Here is a 20,634-nt window from a genome sequence, read left to right on the forward strand (position 1 = left end):
AGCTCGCTGCTCTGTGGGGACCAAGATGGCTGGGATGGGGTGGGGAGTGGGAGGGAGATCCAAGAGGGAGGGAATGTATGTATACATAGAGCCAATTCACTTCATTGTACTGCAGAGATTAATACAACATTATAAAGCAACTAGACCCCAATAAATTATATGGTGGTGGTGATTTAGTAGCTAAGTCATGCCCAACTCTTTGAGATCCCAAAGACTATAGCTGGCCAGGCTCCTCTGTCCCTGGGATTTCACAGGCAAGGATACTGGAGTGGGTTGCCATTTCCTTCTCCAGGGGATCTTCCCAACCCAGAGGTTGAATTCACATCTCCTGCTTGGCAGGCAGATTCTTTACCACTGAGCCATGTGAGAAGCCCCAGTAAGTTATATATATAAACTCAAAAAAGAAAATAAGCATTTTACATTTCATATTGCCAAAAAATATAGGGATAAGGTAAAGGACTCTTTTCAGATTTTGGTGCGTTTTGTATCTTTAGCATTGTAACATGTCTATTCACAGAACTTGAATCTCCTTAATGATTAGAACTCTGATGAAAATAGCCTTCTGCAGCCTTCCTGTCAGAACAAGTAGTAAACTTTAAGAATTTCTTTCTGTCTATTCTGGGATAAGATACATGTCTATAATAGAAGAAACACTAAAGCAATCAACTCTAGAGTAACAGATATCCTCACATGCTTGTTATGGTGAAAGAGTGGATTCCTAGGTTGTGACAGGAATTTAAAACTGTTCCATGGAATATTTCTTCTTTACTCCAGTAAAGTCTAGAAAAAGTCTCATTATTACCTTGGTCACTCTTGGATAATGAAAAAAAGTCCTCTGTTCACGTGGATATAATTTCAGCTTACGTGTATGCTCAGTCTGTCAGTCATGTCTGACTCTTTGCGACCCCAAGCACTGTAACCTGCCAGGCTCCTCTGTCCATGGAATTTTCCAGATAAGAAAACTGGTGTGAGTTGCCATTTGCTACTCCAAGGGATCTACTCTTGAGTCTCCTGCATTGGCAGGCAAATTCTTTACCGCTATGTCACCTGGGAAGCCCAGTTTCAGCTTTCTCGTTTGTAATAATAAAAAGAGTTTCAGTTAAAGCCAGCCTCATGCCTGCTTGGGCCGCCTTGGAGCTGCTACTTGCACGGGGTGAGGGAACAGGGTCATGTCTCCTCTTACTTCCAAGGCCTTTACTCCTCCTCCTTTCTGATTGCTCCAGGTATGAAGCAGGAGAAGGAAGAGGAGATAAGGAACAGAAATGATCTCACTTGGCTAATACAGTAGTAACCATCTAGCTGGGTTTAGCCCATGCTTAAATTTGGCTCGGAGAAGCGCTTTTGGGGGACATTTTGGTGGGATTTTTGTGTGTGTGTGCCACACACACAAAAATTTCAAACCACATGTTTGAAATTTCTTTACTTGCAATTCCCTGAAAGTGGGTAAATGCACCTCCTTCAGATAGTCCTTTAGGATTTCACCTCAGTCCCTGCGCACCCGTCACTGCAACTCCATGCTCTTTCTGTTGAGTTGTCTTCACTACTCACCACCTCTCTCTCCAGGGACCCTCTCGGATAGAATACGGCACTGTTCTGTGCTGGCTCTCTAACCCATGGTCCATGTGTAATGCTTACCTGTTCTTTCTTCTAATGAAATATTAACAGGTTATCCCTGGGGCAGTAGTAACTCCTTGCTCTGCCATCAGAGCATCAGTCAGTAATAGTCTCTCCCCTTGAAAATTTGTTGGGCAAGAGTCAAATCCCAGGCAAGGGCAGCCAGGGTGGCTGATTACCTCCACAACTGCTCCCAGCTTCCAGGAGACAAGTATCAAACTTCCTGGGATGTGCCGTTAAAGTCCCTTTCCCCTGTACCCCTAAGATAAGGGAAAAGTAACCTTCTGTCTTGGAGGTACATGCAAATCACATCACACCCCAATTTTCTCCAAAAATCCTCTTCTAATTATCAATCACCTCTTGGTCTTTCTTGCCTTTTTAATTGGCTGCAAATAGGTAATTACTCAAGGGTCCCAAAAGTAGTTTTCAGTGCTCTTCTTTGCAAGTCTGGCTTAGGCAGTCTTGTACCTCATTTTGTAAAAGGTAAGTTGAAAGCTGGCCTTTTTTATTTGTTTGTTCTTTGTTTACTTACTGACATGTCAAGATTGCAGCTGAAACTGAGACAAAAGAGTCCATTTTAACATCCAGTTATGTCCATGTTAAAGACTGAGGGCAGAAGGAGAAGAGAGAGTCAGAGGATGAGATGACTGGATGGCATCACCAATGCAATGGACATGAACTTGAGCATACTTTGGGAGATGGTGAGGACAAAGAGGCCTGGTGTGCTGCAATGTATGGGGTTGCAAAGACTTGGACATGACTGGGCAACTGAACAACAAATGTCCACATATCAGTCGCTTACTATCCTCTCTAAAATTATTTTAAGCATGCATTGATTGATACATGCAAACAATCTGCAGAGCATAATAAGAGCCTCCATGGGGCTCCTTATTCTAGCCAGAAAGATAAAACCAGTAACAAAGAACAACCAGATTTACCAAATATGCTACCTGTAGCTAGAGGATGACCCAATATTCCTAAAATTCTGCCTAGTGTAATGATTAGGAGCTCAACCACTGGACCCCAACTGCCTGCGTTTGAATCACAGCTTTTCTCTTTCTAGCTGCATGACCTTAGCTAAATTACTTTATCATTCTGTGCTTCAATTTCCTCATCTGTCAAATGCAGACAGAATAATACCCCTCTCTTGGAGTTGATAGGAAAAATATCAGAGTTAGTATTGGTAAAGTGCTTAGGACACTATAGAGTTGTTGCTGAAATAAAGATAATAAACTATTCTTAAAAAATTTCCTGTGGCATTGTATCACAGGTGTTAAAATATAAATATGCCATGTTAAATATTTTACTGAAAATGAGCAAAGAGGAATCCTACTAAAATGAAAAAATAATGAGTGTTTACACAAAATACCTAGGCTTTAAAATTTTCTACAAAAGTCTTTATAGGTCCTTGGTTAAAAAGTGTTCATTGAAATTCTCTTGCTTATCTTCTGAATTAATCTATAAGAAAGCAAAACGCCTTACAGTGGCATATACTTCAAAGTAAGAAACTTGAGAAATACGTAGAATATAAAAATAAGCCCAGGTTAAAACAGAAGAGCAGAGGTCTATGCGGCTTGTTAAATTTCCCTCCTCATTTTGACTGAGTTTCCTAATAACCCAAGTCAGAAAGGAAATGTGATTTTGTCATATTGTCCATCAAGCACAAAACAAATCAAAACACACAAAAATAAAAGCTGTGCTAACCTGTTACAGGAAAGAGCTCTTTTGTGGACCCTAAGAACCAGGAATAAGAAAAAGAGAAGGGAACAATGACAGTGATCAGTGTCCCAAACAACATCTTCAAATACTTCCCTTCAATTAATGTAGTGTTATACAAGATTTTTTTTCAGTTAGTACAATAACTCTCAGTGTAAGCTGATGTGATACTCTTGCTGCTTAGTTCAGTGATGAGAATCCAGCAAGAGGTCAAGAGGCTGTGGTCCAAATCTTCAGGTTTCCGATGTCCTGGTTTTAAATTTCTGCAGGAATGGATGGGCTGTGTGTCCTTTACATCCCCTTCCCCCCATGTTGTTCCTCTCAACTGAGGTTTGACGAAAGGTGAGCTGCCGACAATTTGAGGTTACGTACTCTGACAAGGACCTGCAGTGCAAGTGTTCTCTGCTACTGATTAAGGGCAAGTCCACATGCTTTAAAAATAACTGAACTCATGCCAGAGTTGACAACCCTGCTGTTAGAGAAGGCTTCTCAAAGGCAGAGGGCATAAGCACATGTTTCTCTTTGGTGCTTTGTATAATGAAAGTATAAAGTTAACAGCCACAAACTTTGCACTGAGAATAATCTGTAATGTTGCTTCACATAATTTAGAGAGTTAATTTTAGATAGCCATATCTTAACTTCATCTTAGCTTAGATATACACTAAGAACGAGGGAACTGAATTCTAACTCTAGCATCCCTCCTTTTTATTATACGACCTTGAACAAGTCATTGCACCTTCCTGCATCATCATTTCATCATCTGTAAAATAATTTGAGTAAATTTCAGAGTCTTAGCATAGGAGGATCTTCTGTGTGTGAATAATGATTGCACTCACTAAATGCCTGTGTGTTCATACTCTAGAGAATGATTTTCTATATTGTCAGCCTTTGTCCACGTTGGATTCAGAAATAGACTTTATTGCTCTGATTTCACCAGTTATTAAAAGGGAGAATTTCAAGCCTCATTTTTCTTGTGAAATGGAAGGCATGCATTAAAGGAACTATGTTAAAGAACATGAAAGTATACCGTTTCACACAGGCAGCTGTGCACCTTGTCTGTGGCAACCCCTGGGAAGAAGGCGGCTCAATTCTCTTGAAAGCGTGTCTTTTGAAATATTAATTATCCGTGAGAGAGATGCTTCAGATTTACCCAGATGTCAAGAACACAGCACAAATTTTAAGAAATAAAATCGAAGGAGAACAACTGTTGTTCTGAAGCATATTTTTGAGCAATGTAATCCTAACTAAATACTGATGAATCAGCACAACTTCCACTCAACTCTTTTTACTCCTCTGCTCTCTTCCAGCATCAAGGAAAAATTGGAGTTAAATTTAATGTTGGGACGGATGACATCGCCATCGAAGAGTCCAATGCAATCATTAACGATGGGAAATACCACGTAGTCCGCTTCACGAGAAGTGGTGGCAATGCCACGTTGCAGGTGGACAGCTGGCCGGTGATTGAGCGCTACCCTGCAGGTAAGCCAGTGAATGTGTATCGGGGGAAGATTTTATGAAAAACAAACGAAAACGAAGCATTGTTTTGCGTCCGTTTCACCCCATTGTGGGTTTTCTGAGAAACCATCAAGTATTTATTGGACGTTAGAGTCGTGTGAATGTAATGCTATCCTAAACTGTTCTTGATACAGTGTACAAATGGCATTATATAGGAGAACTTGAAGGCACACGTTATAGTTTGCAAAATTCCGGACATCAGTGAAACCAGAAAAATGCACACATAAAAGGCACAACATGTCAAAGCTCTTTTTACTGGATCCTTGCATTTGAACAAAGGAAAGGCTTTGTCAAAAGTAACAAAGTTAAAATTCAAAACTAAGACAGGGAATATTATACCACTTTTCTCTGAAAGAAAATAGGATGATGCAGTTCCTTTGATGGTGGTACATAGCTGAAAGCCATGAAAGCTGCCGGCAGGGACAAACAAAAATAGTAAAGGAACTCTGTCCAGTACCATAAATAAGCAGTTATGAGAACATGTAAGTAAATGATGTTTGTTTTCACTGTCCTAAACCATGGGGTTTTACACAGATTCTGTGACACTAGGATTAGTCATTTCAAGTCTATAAAATGAACGTTAATTTATTATTGATAAAATAAAAATTATCTTTCTTCATCATTTATGAGTTTTGTCAGTACTATTACTGAAACAGACAGTACATTAGAAATTAAACCAGTTACTTGTGATTGCATATACTCTCAATTTTTAAAATGCCATTTTAAAGTAAAATTCAAATTAAAGCACAAAGGTATTTTGCTCTAATTATTATCCTCTCCATATTTTAGTGCAAAATAGACTACTAGAAACATTGTCTCATTTTTCTGTGCACCCCTTTTGGAAACAACTCTTTTATGTACAGCAGCAGATTTACAGCATGGTAGAGAGAAAGATTAAAAAAAGAAAATTTCATTTGGCACAATAAAATGATTACCAAAACTTATGTAGAAATTTCTCTATTACAGTATTTGTTTCTTGCAAGAAATAATTCAAGGAAGTAACTAACTTACAAAATAAAAACCTTTTTCCTTAGTAGTTACACATAATTATGAAATGAAATATCTTTGATGCCCTCTGGGACCTTTTATAAATTATAACATCTACATATTTAAGCTGCACTTCAAACCTATTCTGTAAATCTAGTGCTTTACAAATATATACTGAATTTAGTGTAATAAATACTGTCTTCTTCTGAAAATACAGAATTCATAGGCAAGCACATTAATAATACACGCAGTACCTTTTAAAATACTGTCAATTAATAGATACAATAGATATTTCCTGAATTGATGTCATTCAAATCATCCAGGTCTTAAGACTACAATTATGAGAATGCACACCTTCTGTTACCAACTATAATAAGATGAGGGAATGGAAGATCTGGAAGCAAAGTAACTTAAATGTGAATGCAGTGTTATATAGCCCCTGCTAACCCTTATCACATTTACTGAATTCTAATAGAAATGCAATTTTTATAATAACTGCAGCCTTAGTGAAATGACAGGAGTCGACTGGATTTTAATCTAAAATCCAGATTAATCAATACCTATTTACTGAGAGGAAATCATTGCGCTGGATACCACTGAAGACATAAAGTAGGGTAAGGTCTAGACTCTGCCCGTGGGATGTGGTCCTCTGTGAACAGTGGACCCGAATTTGTAAAAGGACAAATCCTGTTACTCTTATATTAGAGTGCTGCAGTTGCCTCTTGAAACTTAACTTGGTTTCACCAGTTAGCTCATTAAAATTATCTTAGTTCATTAACTTTTCACTCTTGTTACACTTTCCAAGCCAGTGTCTTTAAGAACCCTGCTCTAGAGAATGTTAATGGTGACCTATGGCAGGAGAAAGGAAGCCCCACCCTCAAATTAGTTTGGGAACTTCTGGGTTAAACTAAGTTAAAAATATCTACACTTGGACTTTATATTAATACCATATTGAATCTCTAAAAGAGAAATACAGTATGCATTTCCCAAGCATACATAAACAGAACCTAGTTTTCTGATGTACTAATAATGCATTTAGATAAATATTTTATGTTTTTAAAAACTTCTATACCTCATTATTTTAAAATATTTTATCTGATTATCAGCACTTTAATTGTGTAGATACCAGATACTATATTCTAGGCACAGTCCAGAAAGGGGTGGCCTCTGTCTTTTTGTGGCATCAGTCAGTTCAGTCGCTCAGTCGTGTCTGACTCTCTGCGACCCCATGGACTGTAGCACACCAGGCCTCCCTGTCCATCACCAACTCCCAGGGCTTGCTCAAACTCATGTCCATTGAGTCAGTGACGTCATCCAGCCATCTCATCCTCTGTCATCCTCTTCTCCTCCTGCCTTCAATCTTTCCCAGCATCAGGGTCTTTTCCAATGAATCCGTTTTGTGGCCTGCTAATGTCCAATTTGAATACTAGTAGCTGAGACTGGAGCAGTATTAATTAACTTATAAAACATATAAATGCACTTACCACAAAGCACTATAATGAAAAGTTAACAAATATTTGTATTTGTTCTAGACATATTTTTATACATATAATGTACCAATTAAATGTTTTCTCAATATAAAATATATTTAAAAGTCGGAAGCTGGCAAAATCATGATAATTAAAAAGCAAATCTCTAGAAATACTCAATTTCGGTTTCATCTTTATATTTAGTCAAAGATTCTAAGAGTCCTTCCAGCAAAATTTGTTTTAGATATAATTAATAAATCAAAGGTGAGCGAAGTTGCAGTTATTCTGAAGGATAGAAGCAAGGGTAAACCACTGAATCTGCCCTCAAGGAAATTAGAGCAGTTGTGAGGAATTTTGATATATACATATAAAAAGTTAATGAACAGCATGTAAAGAACTCAGGGGAGTCACCATGGTTGTCATCAAGCATTTTATTAATCACCTGCTCTGCCTGCATTTCAGCATGATATTGAGATAGGAAGTAAGCCATGACAATTTCAAATACCTTTTCTCTCAGAGCTTCATTGGCAACAGTGTCATGAAGACCAAATACAGATTTCTAAGTCCGTGTCACCTAGAACAAAGTGATCCTATATATAAATTCAATAGAAGTGTTTAGTATATCTCTTTTATATTGGTTTGTAGTATGAGCATTTTTATTTTAAAAGCTTTTTGATTATTATTCATTAGAAAAACAGCTGGACCAATGCTTTTACCACTAAATCCTGTAATCAGAAAAGTGGGAACCAATTGACTATATTTGGTTCCTTTTTAAGTGCCTGTACTGCAAAATATAGGTAATGGGGTTGAAATTAGTAATTAAGTATACCACTTAACCTTCCATTATAGTGCTTTGTGGTAAGTGCTTTTATATGAAGCAATTCATCTGGTAGCGACACTATATCTTTAATGAAAAGCATCTAAAGCATTGACCAGTGCCGTTAGCCTATAATTGTCTGGAAGGCTTTCATAGAGAAACTAATTAGCAGAGGTAGATTTTATGCTCTTTTGGAGTGCGTGAAATATTCTCATAACTCAACAATTCACGTTAGAATAAATATTGAATTTTCTGAATAGTAGACCCAGTTTTCATTATGCTCTGTGCATGGAGAAAAGTATAGAAATAATATTTTGCAAACCATTTAAAGTTGAAAAAGTCATTTCTTGGTGCTTATCAGTTAAAGCTCTAGAATATAATGCATCATTAATCCCTGATTTGTTCCTAATTGCAGTTAGTAAAATTTTCTCTCTCAACCAAAATAGACTTCCTCCTCTCATGATGTTAATCCACAAACCCTAACATAATTTTACTTGCCCACACTAAAGATTAATCCATATAATTCACAATTACCTTTGAGGTTCAACTTTGGGTTCATTTTTCTACCACAGTGTGCCAAAAAGATGTTATTTATTCTATACAAAGTCAAATATCCATTTTATTCCTGTCCAAGTTAATACATCAGATCGACAAACATGTACTATATTATAAGAAGTTTCTAGACTTAGCATCTGGTTACAGAGATACATAAAAATGTTCAAGATTAATGTATTATATGAGAAAATACAAGTTTTATCATATAATATTTAGCTAATTTTTGAATAAGACATGCTAAGAAACGAGATAAAATAGTTTCAGGGAAGAAGAGCCATTTTAGAGAGTGGTCTAGTTAAGGCTACAAAAAATATAGGAAATTTGATTTGGGTCTTTAAAGGCTAGATTTTTACTTAGAGGGTGACATGCATTCATTTTAATGGGATTAGCAGGAACAGATAGTGACAAAATAATTAGAAAGCTTTTAAAAAGCCCAGGTGTCAAAAGATAAGACCTAAAATAAGATGTGAGGGCCTCAGAAAACAAAGAGGTTGAACACAGAATACATTAGAAGACCTCATGAACAGCCAAGTAAAGGGAGAGTCAGTTCTACTCTTCAGTTCCTCTCTCTGTCTCTCTTTCTCTTTTAATTTAACCATGGATTATTCAATGTTCTGATGCTGCTATGTGACCACCAGAATGCACTAGGTGACAATGAAATGAAAACCTGTGTTAGGAATGAGTAGAGAAGACATAGTTCTGGTTTACTTAAAGTTTAGTCTCTTTGAAAATCTACAGATGTCAAATAAAATGGATTAGCCTCAAAGTTAGGAGTTCAGGGTTTAGTTGCTATTAGAGTTTAAATACAGAAAAAGTGGCAGTCTGGAGCAGTGTAAAAATAAAGCACAGTTTAGGGATGGAAGAGTGGAAAGAAAGAGGAATAATTCAAGGGGAGACTTTAAGGAGTGGGTGTCAATGTTGTCTGCATGACCATTTAATTTGGCTCAAAGGTCTTATGGATATTATCTCTATCTCTTGGCTTTCTTTTCATCTTCAAAGGCTTGTAAAATATTTCAGAGCTCAAGAAAGGTCATATTGATGATTTCCCTTTAAATCCCTCAAACTTAATTTAGATTAATTAATTGATTTTTAGTTCAAGTCATGATTATTTATTGGTTAGGTATTTAAGCCATTCCATCCTTTGAAGTTTCCTGCTGCTGCTGCTAAGTCACTTCAGTCGTGTCCAACTCTGTGCGACCCCAGAGATGGCAGCCCACCAGGCTCCCCCGTCCCTGGGATTCTCCAGGCAAGAACACTGGAGTGGGTTGCCATTTCCTTCTCCAATGCATGAAAGTGAAAAGTGAAAGTAAAGTTGCTCAGTTGTGTCCGACCCTCAGCGACCCCATGAACTGCAGCCTACCAGGCTCCTCCATCCATGGGATTTTCCAGGCAAGGATACTGGAGTGGGGTGCCATTGCCTTCTCCTATTTGGTACTAAAATGTTCATTTCTTTGAGTATTTTTATATTTTTATTTTTTAAACTGAAAATTTAGTCTGTGTGATACAATTCAGAAAAATCTCTCATTTATGATCATAGCACTTGAAAGGGGAAGGAACTTCAAAAATCTTCTCTTCCAGCTTCTTCATTTTTAGACAATAAAATGGAACCTTGGAGAGGTTAATGGATTTGATCAGTATCACTATGCTAGTTTGTAACAGAGACAAAACTACACGTGAAACTTGTCCACTAACTCTGCACTTTATACTGTCTGGGAGAGAGAAACCAAAATGAAGAGACATCATTAGATGTATCCTCAACACAGCAAGGTACATTCTTCATAACTAAATATTGTGACTTACATGGTCAGTCATACTACTTCTGTTGACCCACAAAGACACACATACATACAATCTTATGAGTATTAAAAAATAGTAACACATGGAATAAAAATAATTTTCTTACAAAGTCATAGTTTTCATCACTAAATTTTTGAATAACTCATTAGTAGGCACTGATTAATTTTTAACCTTACTTTAAAAACTTTATTAGCAAATTAAGTAAACCATTTATGAATCATAATATTTTACTGTTCCTACAACACTCAACCTTTAGGTTGACATACTTTCAAACTTTATATATTTACTAATTTATATATATTTCTCAGCAACATCACTTGAAACTTAATTTCAGGTACTAGAAGAGAAGTGGTTCATTAGAGGATTCAGGTATTAGAATTCTTCAGGATTATTAAGGAGAAAAACTGTATCCTAATGAAAAACTTGCTCCTCTTGGTTAAATGTAGAGATACAGGAAAGGTATGACTGAGTTTTGTTTCCCTCCTACAAAGTTAAGAGTGAAAATCTAACGCACTTATGGTAAATGATAAACCACGCAGAAGATTTGAATCATTCTTTAAATAAATTACCAACCTGAACCGACTCCAGTCGATGACCTGGCACATAGTGTGGTCAGTTCAGTTCAGTTGCTCAGTCGTGTTCTACTCTTTGAGACCCCATGGACTGTAGCAGGCCAGGCTTTCCTGTCCATCACCAACTCCCAGAGCCTACTCAAACTCATGTCCATCACGCTGGTGATGCCATCCATTCTCTGTCATCCCCTTCTGCTCCCACATTCAATCTTTCCCAGCATCAGGGTCTTTTCCAATGAGTCAGTTCTTTGCATCAGGTGGCCAAAGTATTGGAGTTTCAGCTTCAGCATCAGTTCTTCCAGTGGATATTCAGGACTGATTTCCTTTAGGATTGACTGGTTGGATGTCCTTGTAGACCAAGGGATGCTCAAGAGTCTTCTCCAACACCACACTTCAAAAGCATCAATTCGTTAGTATTCAGCTTTCTTTGTAGTCCAACTCTCACATGCATACATGACTACTGGAAAAACCATAGGTTTCACTAGATGGACCTTTGTTGGTAAAGTGATGTCTCTGCTATTTAATATGCTGTCTAGGTTCATCATAGCTTTTCTTCCAAGGAACAAGCTTCTTTTAATTTCATGGCTGCAGTCACTGTCTGCAGTGATTTTGGAGCCCCCCAAAATAAAATCTCTCACTCTTTCCACTGTTTCCCCATCTATTTGCTATGAAGAGATGGGACCTGATGCCATGATCTTAGTTTTCTGAAAGTTGAGTTTTAAGCCAACTTTTTCACTCTCCTCTTTCACTTTCATCAAGAGGCTTTTTAGTTCCTCTTCTTTCTGCCACTAGGGTGGTGTCATCTGCATATCTGAGGTTATTGATATTTCTCCGGGCAATCTTGATTCCAGCTTGTGCTTCATCTAGCCCAGCATTTCGCATGATGTACTCTGCATATCAGTTAAATAAGCAGGGTGACAATATACAGCCCTGATATACTCCTTTCCCGATTTGGAACCAGTCTGTTGTTCCATGTCCAGTTCTAACTGTTGCTTCCTGACCTGCATACAGATTTCTCAAGAGGCAGGTCAGGTGCTCTGGTATTCCCATCTCTTTCAGAATTTTCCAGTTTATTGTGATCCACACAGTCAAGGGCTTTGGCATAGTCAATAAAGCAAAAGTAGATGTATTTCTGGAACTCTCTTGCTTTTTCGATGATCCAGTGGATGTTGGCAATTTGATCCTTGGTTCCTCTGCCTTTTCTAAATCCAGCTTGAACATCTGGAAGTTCATGGTCCATGTACTGCTAAAGCCTGGCTTGGAGAATTTTGAACATTATTTTGCTAGTATGTAAGATGAGTGAAATTGTGTAGTAGTTTGAGCAGTCTTTGGCATTGCCTCTCTTTGGGATTGGAATGAAAACTGACCTTTTCCAGTCCTGTGACCACTGTTGAATTATCCAGATGTATGGTACTTACATAATAAATTATACTTAATAAATAATTGTTGAATAAATCCCATTTCCTCATTCAACTTCAATGTTAAATATTGTCTTATGCTCATGGTTTTTAGCCAAAATGTGCAGATGTGCATGGATAAGTATTTATGTGAATATATAAATATTTGGCTTTCTATTTGATATAGTTAACTGTTCACTCATCCAAATTTTCCAAAGGAAAGCTTATATACTATGGGAAATCTGAAATTTCAAATACTATAGCAGTATTAGGTAGAATTAGTGACTAAAACTCTGACTTTTCCTTTGTTAATTATCTTCTTTCGTGGTATTTAGTTTTTCTGAGGCTTTGGGGGCTTTTCTTAATGATCAAGCATAATGAACTTTTTATTGAGCAGTATATTAAACACATCTGCCGAAAATACTTAGCTTCAAAGAAATTGTATCCAAGGAGATAGAAAGAAATGATATGTACTGACTTCTCACTTTTTATTATATATTCTCAGTGATCTGCATTTTTTTCTTTTGTAATATGAAAGATTTCTTACAGTTATAATAACCCAACCATATTAGGATTTTTAATTTTCTGACAAAAGAAAGAGAAAGGTTCTTTCATGGTTTGGTGGGGTTTAGTGTCAATTAAATTATACAAGCTGGCAAGCATAGATAATATAAATTTATCTTATAATATGAATGACAGCCCTTCTTTATGGTTTCCAGAAGATTCTCCCTGTATCTTCTTGTTCCCCATTATTTCCAAAGTACATTTTGGTTAATGATCATTAATTATTAATTAATATCTTTTTATTATGATAAGCTTACATTTTTATCATAATAAAGGAACGTGTTAATTCCACTCCTGGAAAATACCTGGGTTAAACAGAGAACGGCATTGTTATAAACTTTAAGTAAATGTAACCAAAAATGTTGACTAAGGAATTGGGTTCAAGGGCTTTTCTTCAAAGGTATGGATCATGTGAATGAATCTACCTATTGGTTACAAACAATGAATTACTTATGTCAGAAACAAACAAAAAATAGTTACTGCTACAAATGAAAATTTAGTTTTTAAGACCTGAGATGGAAATAAGTTTTAAAAAATAGGTAAAGGCTGAAAGAGAAATTACATTTGAAAAGATATTGGGCTTTCAGGAAACTTCAGTTTTTGCAAGTGATTGGTTGATTTTGAGGAGATTTATGGTTTTGTGACAGTGCTTTTGTAATTTGATTATTGTCCAAAAGTATCTTTATTTTAACAGTTTATAATTACCTGAGTTTAATGGAAGAACAGCCATCTTCTCAACTTCACAATGAGTCTCTTAATTTTTTCTCCAGCACTCTGACCCCTCATTGTATCAAGAGGTTTTATCAAATTGCCCAGTAATATTTATATATTCTTATGATAAATACAGATAACAAGTAGTATTTTGGTGTAAGATTAAACATTTTTTTTCAATATTATGCTATATGTTTTTTTTTCTCTCAATTCTTAATGTCAGCATTTGAATACCACTTATGAGTAAGACTTGTACTTTTCCTAGTATTTCCCTTTGTCTGCCATCTACCTACGTGTCTTCTCTTAGTAGCTCAGGAATTAGTTGGAATTAAATGTCACTTTTTTTCTAGTCATCAATGGCAGTTGGTTCAAGAGGTAGCAGAGTAGCATAAAGGTAAAAAATCTCATACACGGATGTCCAAGTCTTACATGGAGGACAAAAGTTAGGTAACTATCTTCAGTTTTAGACTAATTGAGGTTAATTTTTCTTAATCTCTTTTGAATCTCTGCCTGCATAAGAATCTGATAAATAGGATATCTTACCTTTAGAAAAATATACATACATCTGCATGTACACAGAGTTATGCATATGATTTTTAGAAGTTGTGCCTCAACATCCTTATGGCCCATTAACCTAGTTGCAGAACCTCTGCTTAGAACGAGCTTAAGGATATTGACATTTTAGAGGAAAGAAATATAGTCTACTTAATGGACATATGAGGCAGAACCTCCTGCTACCCAAATGCAGCAAGCTTTCTATGAAATGTAACTGCCCTTTTTTAAAAAAAATCTTCTAATCGTAATAACCTTCTCACCACTGATGTTGCCCTGGTTATAACCTCTGCTAGTTTAGATAAAATGCTTTTTCTTTAATAGAACAAACCCAACTTTTGTACTTCCAATTTAGAAAAACTGATTTCACAAGTATGATTACAAGAATGTCATAATCCTTCCAATAAATGGATTTGACCACTGATACACTGTTTGATATAATTCAGGCATCGGCATATTGCATAATAAATATGCTTAAAATCAATATGCACGATTTGAAGGTCTCATTCAGATAGATCTATTGATAAAACATCTGAAGACTGTTAAGTATGATGATGAAATAAGTGTCCAATGTAGTCAAGACAACAATGAGTATTAATCAGACACCTTTGGAAAATATTACTTTTTATTATTATGAGGATAAGGGCTTTATTACCTTTACGTACATACCTTACACCTTTGCATGTGTAGAGAAAACTTAAGAACTCATGGAGAAAGATAGATTAACTAGTTTTCTCCCATCACTAGTAATTTTTTACCTTTTTGTCCCCATCACATTCTTAACCTTGATAGTTTATTCTCTTATATATGTACTGAACTCATTCCAAGAGAACTCTGACAACACACTCCTTCCTTTTCATGAAAAGTAAATTCTTAACATAAAGAATGTTATAACCAAGTTAGAAAAATATGTATTCAGGGTTCTATATTATGTATGAACTACCTCAAATGTGACAAACAAATGTATTTTGGACACTGTCCAAAGTTCATAATTTTAAAAAAACTTTAGGGCAAGTATTGGCAAACTTTTACTATAAAAAGCCAGATGGTAAATACTGTCAGATTTGTAGCATGTAATCTTTGTTACAATTACTAAATTCCACCACTGTAGGTCAGTAGCTTCAATAGATAATAAATAAATAATGGGTATGGCTAAGTTCTGGAGAAGGAAATGGCAACCCACTCCAGTATTATTGCCTGGAGAATCTCATGGACAAAGGAGCCTGGTGGGCTATGGTCCATAGGGTCGCAAAGAGTCGGACACTGCTGAGCGACTAACACACACACACGGCTAAGTTCCAATAAATCATGAAACTGGAGCCTATTATACAGAGTGAAGTAAGCCAGAAAGAAAAACACCAATACAGTATACTAACGCATATATATGGAATTTAGAAAGATGGTAACAATAACCCTGTGTACAAGACAGCAAAAGAAACACTGATGTATAGAACAGTCTTATGGACTGTGTTGGAGAGGGAGAGGGTGGGAAGATTTGGGAGAATGGCATTGAAACATGTATAATATCATGTATGAAACGAGTTGCCAGTCCAGGTTCGATGCATGATACTGGGTGCTTGGGGCTGGTGCACTGGGACGACCCAGAGGGATGATATGGGGAGGGAGGAGGGAGGAGGGTTCAGGATGGGGAACACATGTATACCTGTGGGCGGATCCATTTCGATATTTGGCAAAACTAATACAATTTTGTAAAGTTTAAAAATAAAATAAAATTTAAAAAAAAATTGATAAAGGGACACATTTGACATGTAGGCCATAGTTGATTGACCCCTGATATAAAGGCACAACAGAAAGACACAGGAACCAACCTGGAAGAGCTCCTACTGGTCAGAACTGGAGCTACTTGAGCAACAAAATAAGTACAATATTGAGTTTTAACCCAAATAGTGAAATAAATATCTGTGAGCATGTACTGATATTAAGTAATGGAATAGATAGATAGATATGTAAGGAAGCAGGGACACTGTTATGGAAGAATTCCAGTAACCAAATGTAGAAGAATGATGGCAGTAGAAATTCAGCATTAGAGCTTCAAAGTAATAATTGTTGAAGGCAAGATACTCACATAGATGCTAAATTACTGGATCAAAGTTTGAGTAGAGACTAGTAATTTATATATAGTCTAAATGTGTCTCCTCAGATGTGAAGAAAAGACTTGTGGACTCAGTGGAAGAAGGCGAGGGTGAGATGATCTGAGAGAATAGCATTAAAACATGTACATTACCATATGTAGAATAGATGACCAGTGCAAGTTCAATGCATGAAGTAGGGCACTCAAAGCCAGTGCTCTGGGACAACTCAGAGGGATACATTGGGGAGGAAGGGGGAAGGGGGGTTCAGGATGGGGGGACACATGTATACCTGTGGCTGGTTCATGTTGATGTATGGCAAAAACAATCATAATATTTTAATAATCCTCCAACTAAAATTAATTAAAGTAAATAAATAAATGTTTATCTTGCACGGGGAAGATAGAAACTTTCCACAGAGAAATCCAATGGACCACCTTAACTAAACATATCACAATTAATAAGAAACATGACCTCATGCACCTCCTGATATAATACACTGAGAAACACACATCATTTCTCTGTTAATCTTTGTATTCTCAACAAAAATTTGTGACCTCAGTCTAATCATGACAAATACAGTGTGGGAATCTGGATTGGATCCTGGAACACAAAAATGACATTAGTTAAAAGCTAGTAAAACCAAGTAAAGTCTTTAGTTAATAGCATACTAACAATGTCAATTTCTTAGTTCTGATAATGATGTAATGGTTAAGATACTAGTAGTAGGTTAAGCTGGATGCAAATTATATAGAACTCTCATTACTATCTTTTACAACTTTTATTTAACATTTTTAATAAAAAAAACTTTAGATTTTAATTTAAAAGTATATTTTACTCAATTCTGTATAACAGTACTCCAGGAAAAAAAAAAGATTTTAAGCCACAAAACTTCTTGCCTTTGTAAAACTGGTAAGTCAGATGTAATTATTGTGACTAAATTGTACATTAACATGTTTATATGGTTATTAGGAAAATACAGTTATTTCTAAGGAGTATATGCCTAATTTCTATAACAATCCAAAGGTGTAACCTAGCCTAATATTTTAGTTCTTAATTAAGATGGAGTGACATAATAAATGTGAAAAGCTTTTGAAGTATGAAGCCTTTAAATAGGCCATATATTAAAATTTAAATTATGATGATGAATATTTTGTGTCAGATTTAGTCTCATGGGTTGAACATTTCTCAAAGAAAGACTTTCATCTTAAGCATTTAAAAGTCTGTTTTGTTTTAGCCTTATGAGTTTTACAGCATTAGAAAGAATCTGAGGTTCCTATCCCCATCCTGCAAGTATGAGACTAACTTTCCTCATATTAAGTATTATTGAAATAATTTGTCATCTTGAGTATATTATCTGTACTGGTGGCCTGAACATTTAAAATGTCCACTGAGACCCCAAAAAGTGAATATACCTAACGTAAGTCTGTCTAGATATTACCACATGTATTTCCAATGAAGCATTTTAGCTAGATTTATGAGATATAAAACTGGACAGAATAGAGGAACATTTAGCTTCATTTTTCTACACAGTGTGAACTAATTGATAACATGCCATAGTAATTTTTCAGGGTCACCTTTGCTGAAACATTTTAAGAGTCCACATGGAGTCTTCAGTTCTCTCATTTATTATTTTTATTGTTCAATTTGGCAGAGGAGTTGGATGAAGGTGTATTTTCTAGTTGGAGAAATAAATAGAAGCTTTTTAAAATGCAAAGGTTTGCTTTCTGCAAAAGAGGGACAATATGGTGGCAACCCCAGTAGGAAGCAGACCTGGAGATAATTAAATGAGGCTTGTGCTTGATGGAAGTGAAGCTCACACAAAAGATTGAATCCATTACATTGACTCAACAAGGAAATTATTGTTGCTCAAGGATTGGGGTAAAGAGGTAAAGAGAACTTACCCCAAATCCCAGACATTCAAAGGGCTCATTTCAGTTCCTGCCTTGATAGGATCTATAATCTGCAACAGTGAGTTAGGCATTCTATGCTGGACTCTCCTTACTGGCTCTCTGGTGGTTTTTCTACATACATTTTCTCATTAACATAAAATCTTATAAGGCAGCTTTTAGTTTCTCCTTTGGATAGAGAAGTAAACACAGAGAAATTAGATTACTTGCCAAGGCCATACACCCTAACACTCAGTCCAGGGCTCTGAAGTACTGTGTAGTGTTGTCTACACTATTTAATCTTACTCCTGGTAAGAAGAAAAATTATTCTCGGTTCCCACGAGATTGCGCCTTTGTTGTGCTGAGGTCCTAATACCAATGGTTACTCTTTCTTCTGCCCAGATCTTGAAAGGACATTCAAGTGTCCCTTGGAATTTGTCCCTTGCAATTGTGTCCTTTTTTTTCTTGGTTATTATTTATCTCAATGCAGAAATGAGTGCTGAATCCAACTTGTATACTCCTTTTAAACCCTAAAATTGTGATAGAAAATATGGACTACACATCAAATGATCAGGCTTTAGACTTACACTGTAGACTCACCACAAGATTAAAGGTGGATTAAGACCTAAGATTCAAGAGTCAGACTATCTGGGTTCAAATCTTAGTTGCAGCTCTTTGTAGATCCTTGACTTCTTGCTCAATTCTCTAACCTCTTTTTGTACTTCAGTTTTTTGATCTGTAAAACAGGTTAATGATAGTACTTACCTCATAGGGCTGTTTGAATTTTCAAGGAGTTATTAGCTTCAAAATACTTAGTTGTTAGTAAAAATCCTGGTGAGTAGTAAGTACTCAAAAAATGTTAGCCTCGCTGTCATTAATCAGAGTAGTTTCGTTTTGCAATTCTGTAACTGCAATAGGTACTAACATCCCCATGTTAAAGTGTATTTTCTTCCGGGAAAAACTTGTCCTGTCTTTGCTGTCAGACATGACTCACATATATGGAGATGAGTCTTTCCAGAAACCTCAGACATGTCATTACCCACCCCATCCCTGGTGCCCTCCAAACCCACCATAAGCCAAAACACCACAAAGACATCACTAAGGAAGGGCAGGACTCAAGGTAAATAAGTAACATAGAAAACATTTTCTGGTTTAATTTAAGGAAAGGAGTGTTGTGTGGTACTCAAGTAAGATTTCACGGAGGACAGGAATGTGGATCGGGTGTTGGTGAATTCTTTGAAGTGTAAGAAGTGAGCGTTAGGGAACCCACGCTAATGATGGACAGGCCACTGCCTATAGTTTTGCAATTTTAACTATTTTTAAGTTAACTATGTTGTTGTTTAATCACTAAGTCATGTCTGACTCTTCGCAACCCCATGGACTGTGGCCTCTGTCCATGGGATTTCCCAGGCAAGAATGCTGGAGTGGGTTGCCATTTCCTTCTCCAGAGGATCTTCCTGATCTAGGGATCGAACCCAGGTCTACTGCATTGCAGGTAGACTCTTTGCCATCTGAGCTACCAGGGAAGTTCTGAGTTAACTATAGGCACTCACCAATATCCCATCAGAGGGGAAGTTGGAAGCTGGAATCCAGTTTGTGCATGGGTCAGCAAGCCATGTGTCCTGACACAGGGGATGTCCCCTAATGACTGAGCTGTCTTTTCCTCTGTACCAAGCACCTTCAACTTGTCAAACCTTTTGTCTGGTCTGTAATCATCAGGAGAGTCTCCATTTTCAATTCTCCTCAACAGTGCCTTATAATTAGGAGACCATAAACATAAGGCAATGGCACCCCACTCCAATACTTTTGCCTGGAAAATCCCGTGGACGGAGGAGGAGTCCATGGGGTCGTGAAGAGTTGTACACGACTGAGTGACTTAACTTTCTCTTTTCACTTTCATGCATTGGAGAAGGAAATGGCAACCCACTCCAGTGTTCTTGCCTGGAGAATCCCAGGGATTGGGGAGCCTGGTGGGCTGCCGTCTATGGGGTCACACAGAGTCGGGCACGACTGAAGCGACTTAGCAGCAGCAGCAGCAAACATTCAAAGAAGCACAATTCTGAGAGAGAAAAGAAACACTATTAATAGTTACTCCTATTTAACAGGCACATACCAACACTGCCCTGGGCAATCCAGAACATTTGTCACTTTGCTTATAAGCTGCCAGGTAGAACTGAGACTATTGCTTGTCTCTTACCTGAAGAAACTAGAATTAATCTTAGTCATTATACTAGGTGGATGGGTTTATTCCTGTTCAAGTGGGGAAGCTGAATATATTAAATTAATAAAATATTATTACATAAATAACAATGCAAAATAAATAATTGTGGTTAAAATAATTTCAACCAGATTTGAAATTATTACAGCTTTTCCTACTCCAAGTATTTTA

The 20,634-nt window shown here is 36.8% G+C and overlaps 1 protein-coding gene across 24 annotated transcripts in view; it reads left to right on the top strand.

Moving 5' to 3' along the window:
* Positions 1 to 20,634, top strand: part of NRXN1 (neurexin 1) — a 1,228,058-nt gene that overhangs the window by 1,031,608 nt on the left and 175,816 nt on the right. For all 24 annotated transcript variants that reach the window (XM_086326949.1, XM_086326950.1, XM_086326953.1 and 21 more), the window contains one exon: positions 4,638 to 4,809. In XM_086326949.1, coding sequence (XP_086183075.1) covers positions 4,638 to 4,809 — 172 coding nt within the window. The remainder of the gene's footprint in view (positions 1 to 4,637; positions 4,810 to 20,634) is intronic.

Source organism: Bos grunniens, chromosome 11, assembly GCF_055505025.1.
Source record: "Bos grunniens cultivar Pamir isolate PY7600 chromosome 11, Bosgru_T2T1.0, whole genome shotgun sequence".
Taxonomy (NCBI): domain Eukaryota; kingdom Metazoa; phylum Chordata; class Mammalia; order Artiodactyla; family Bovidae; genus Bos; species Bos grunniens.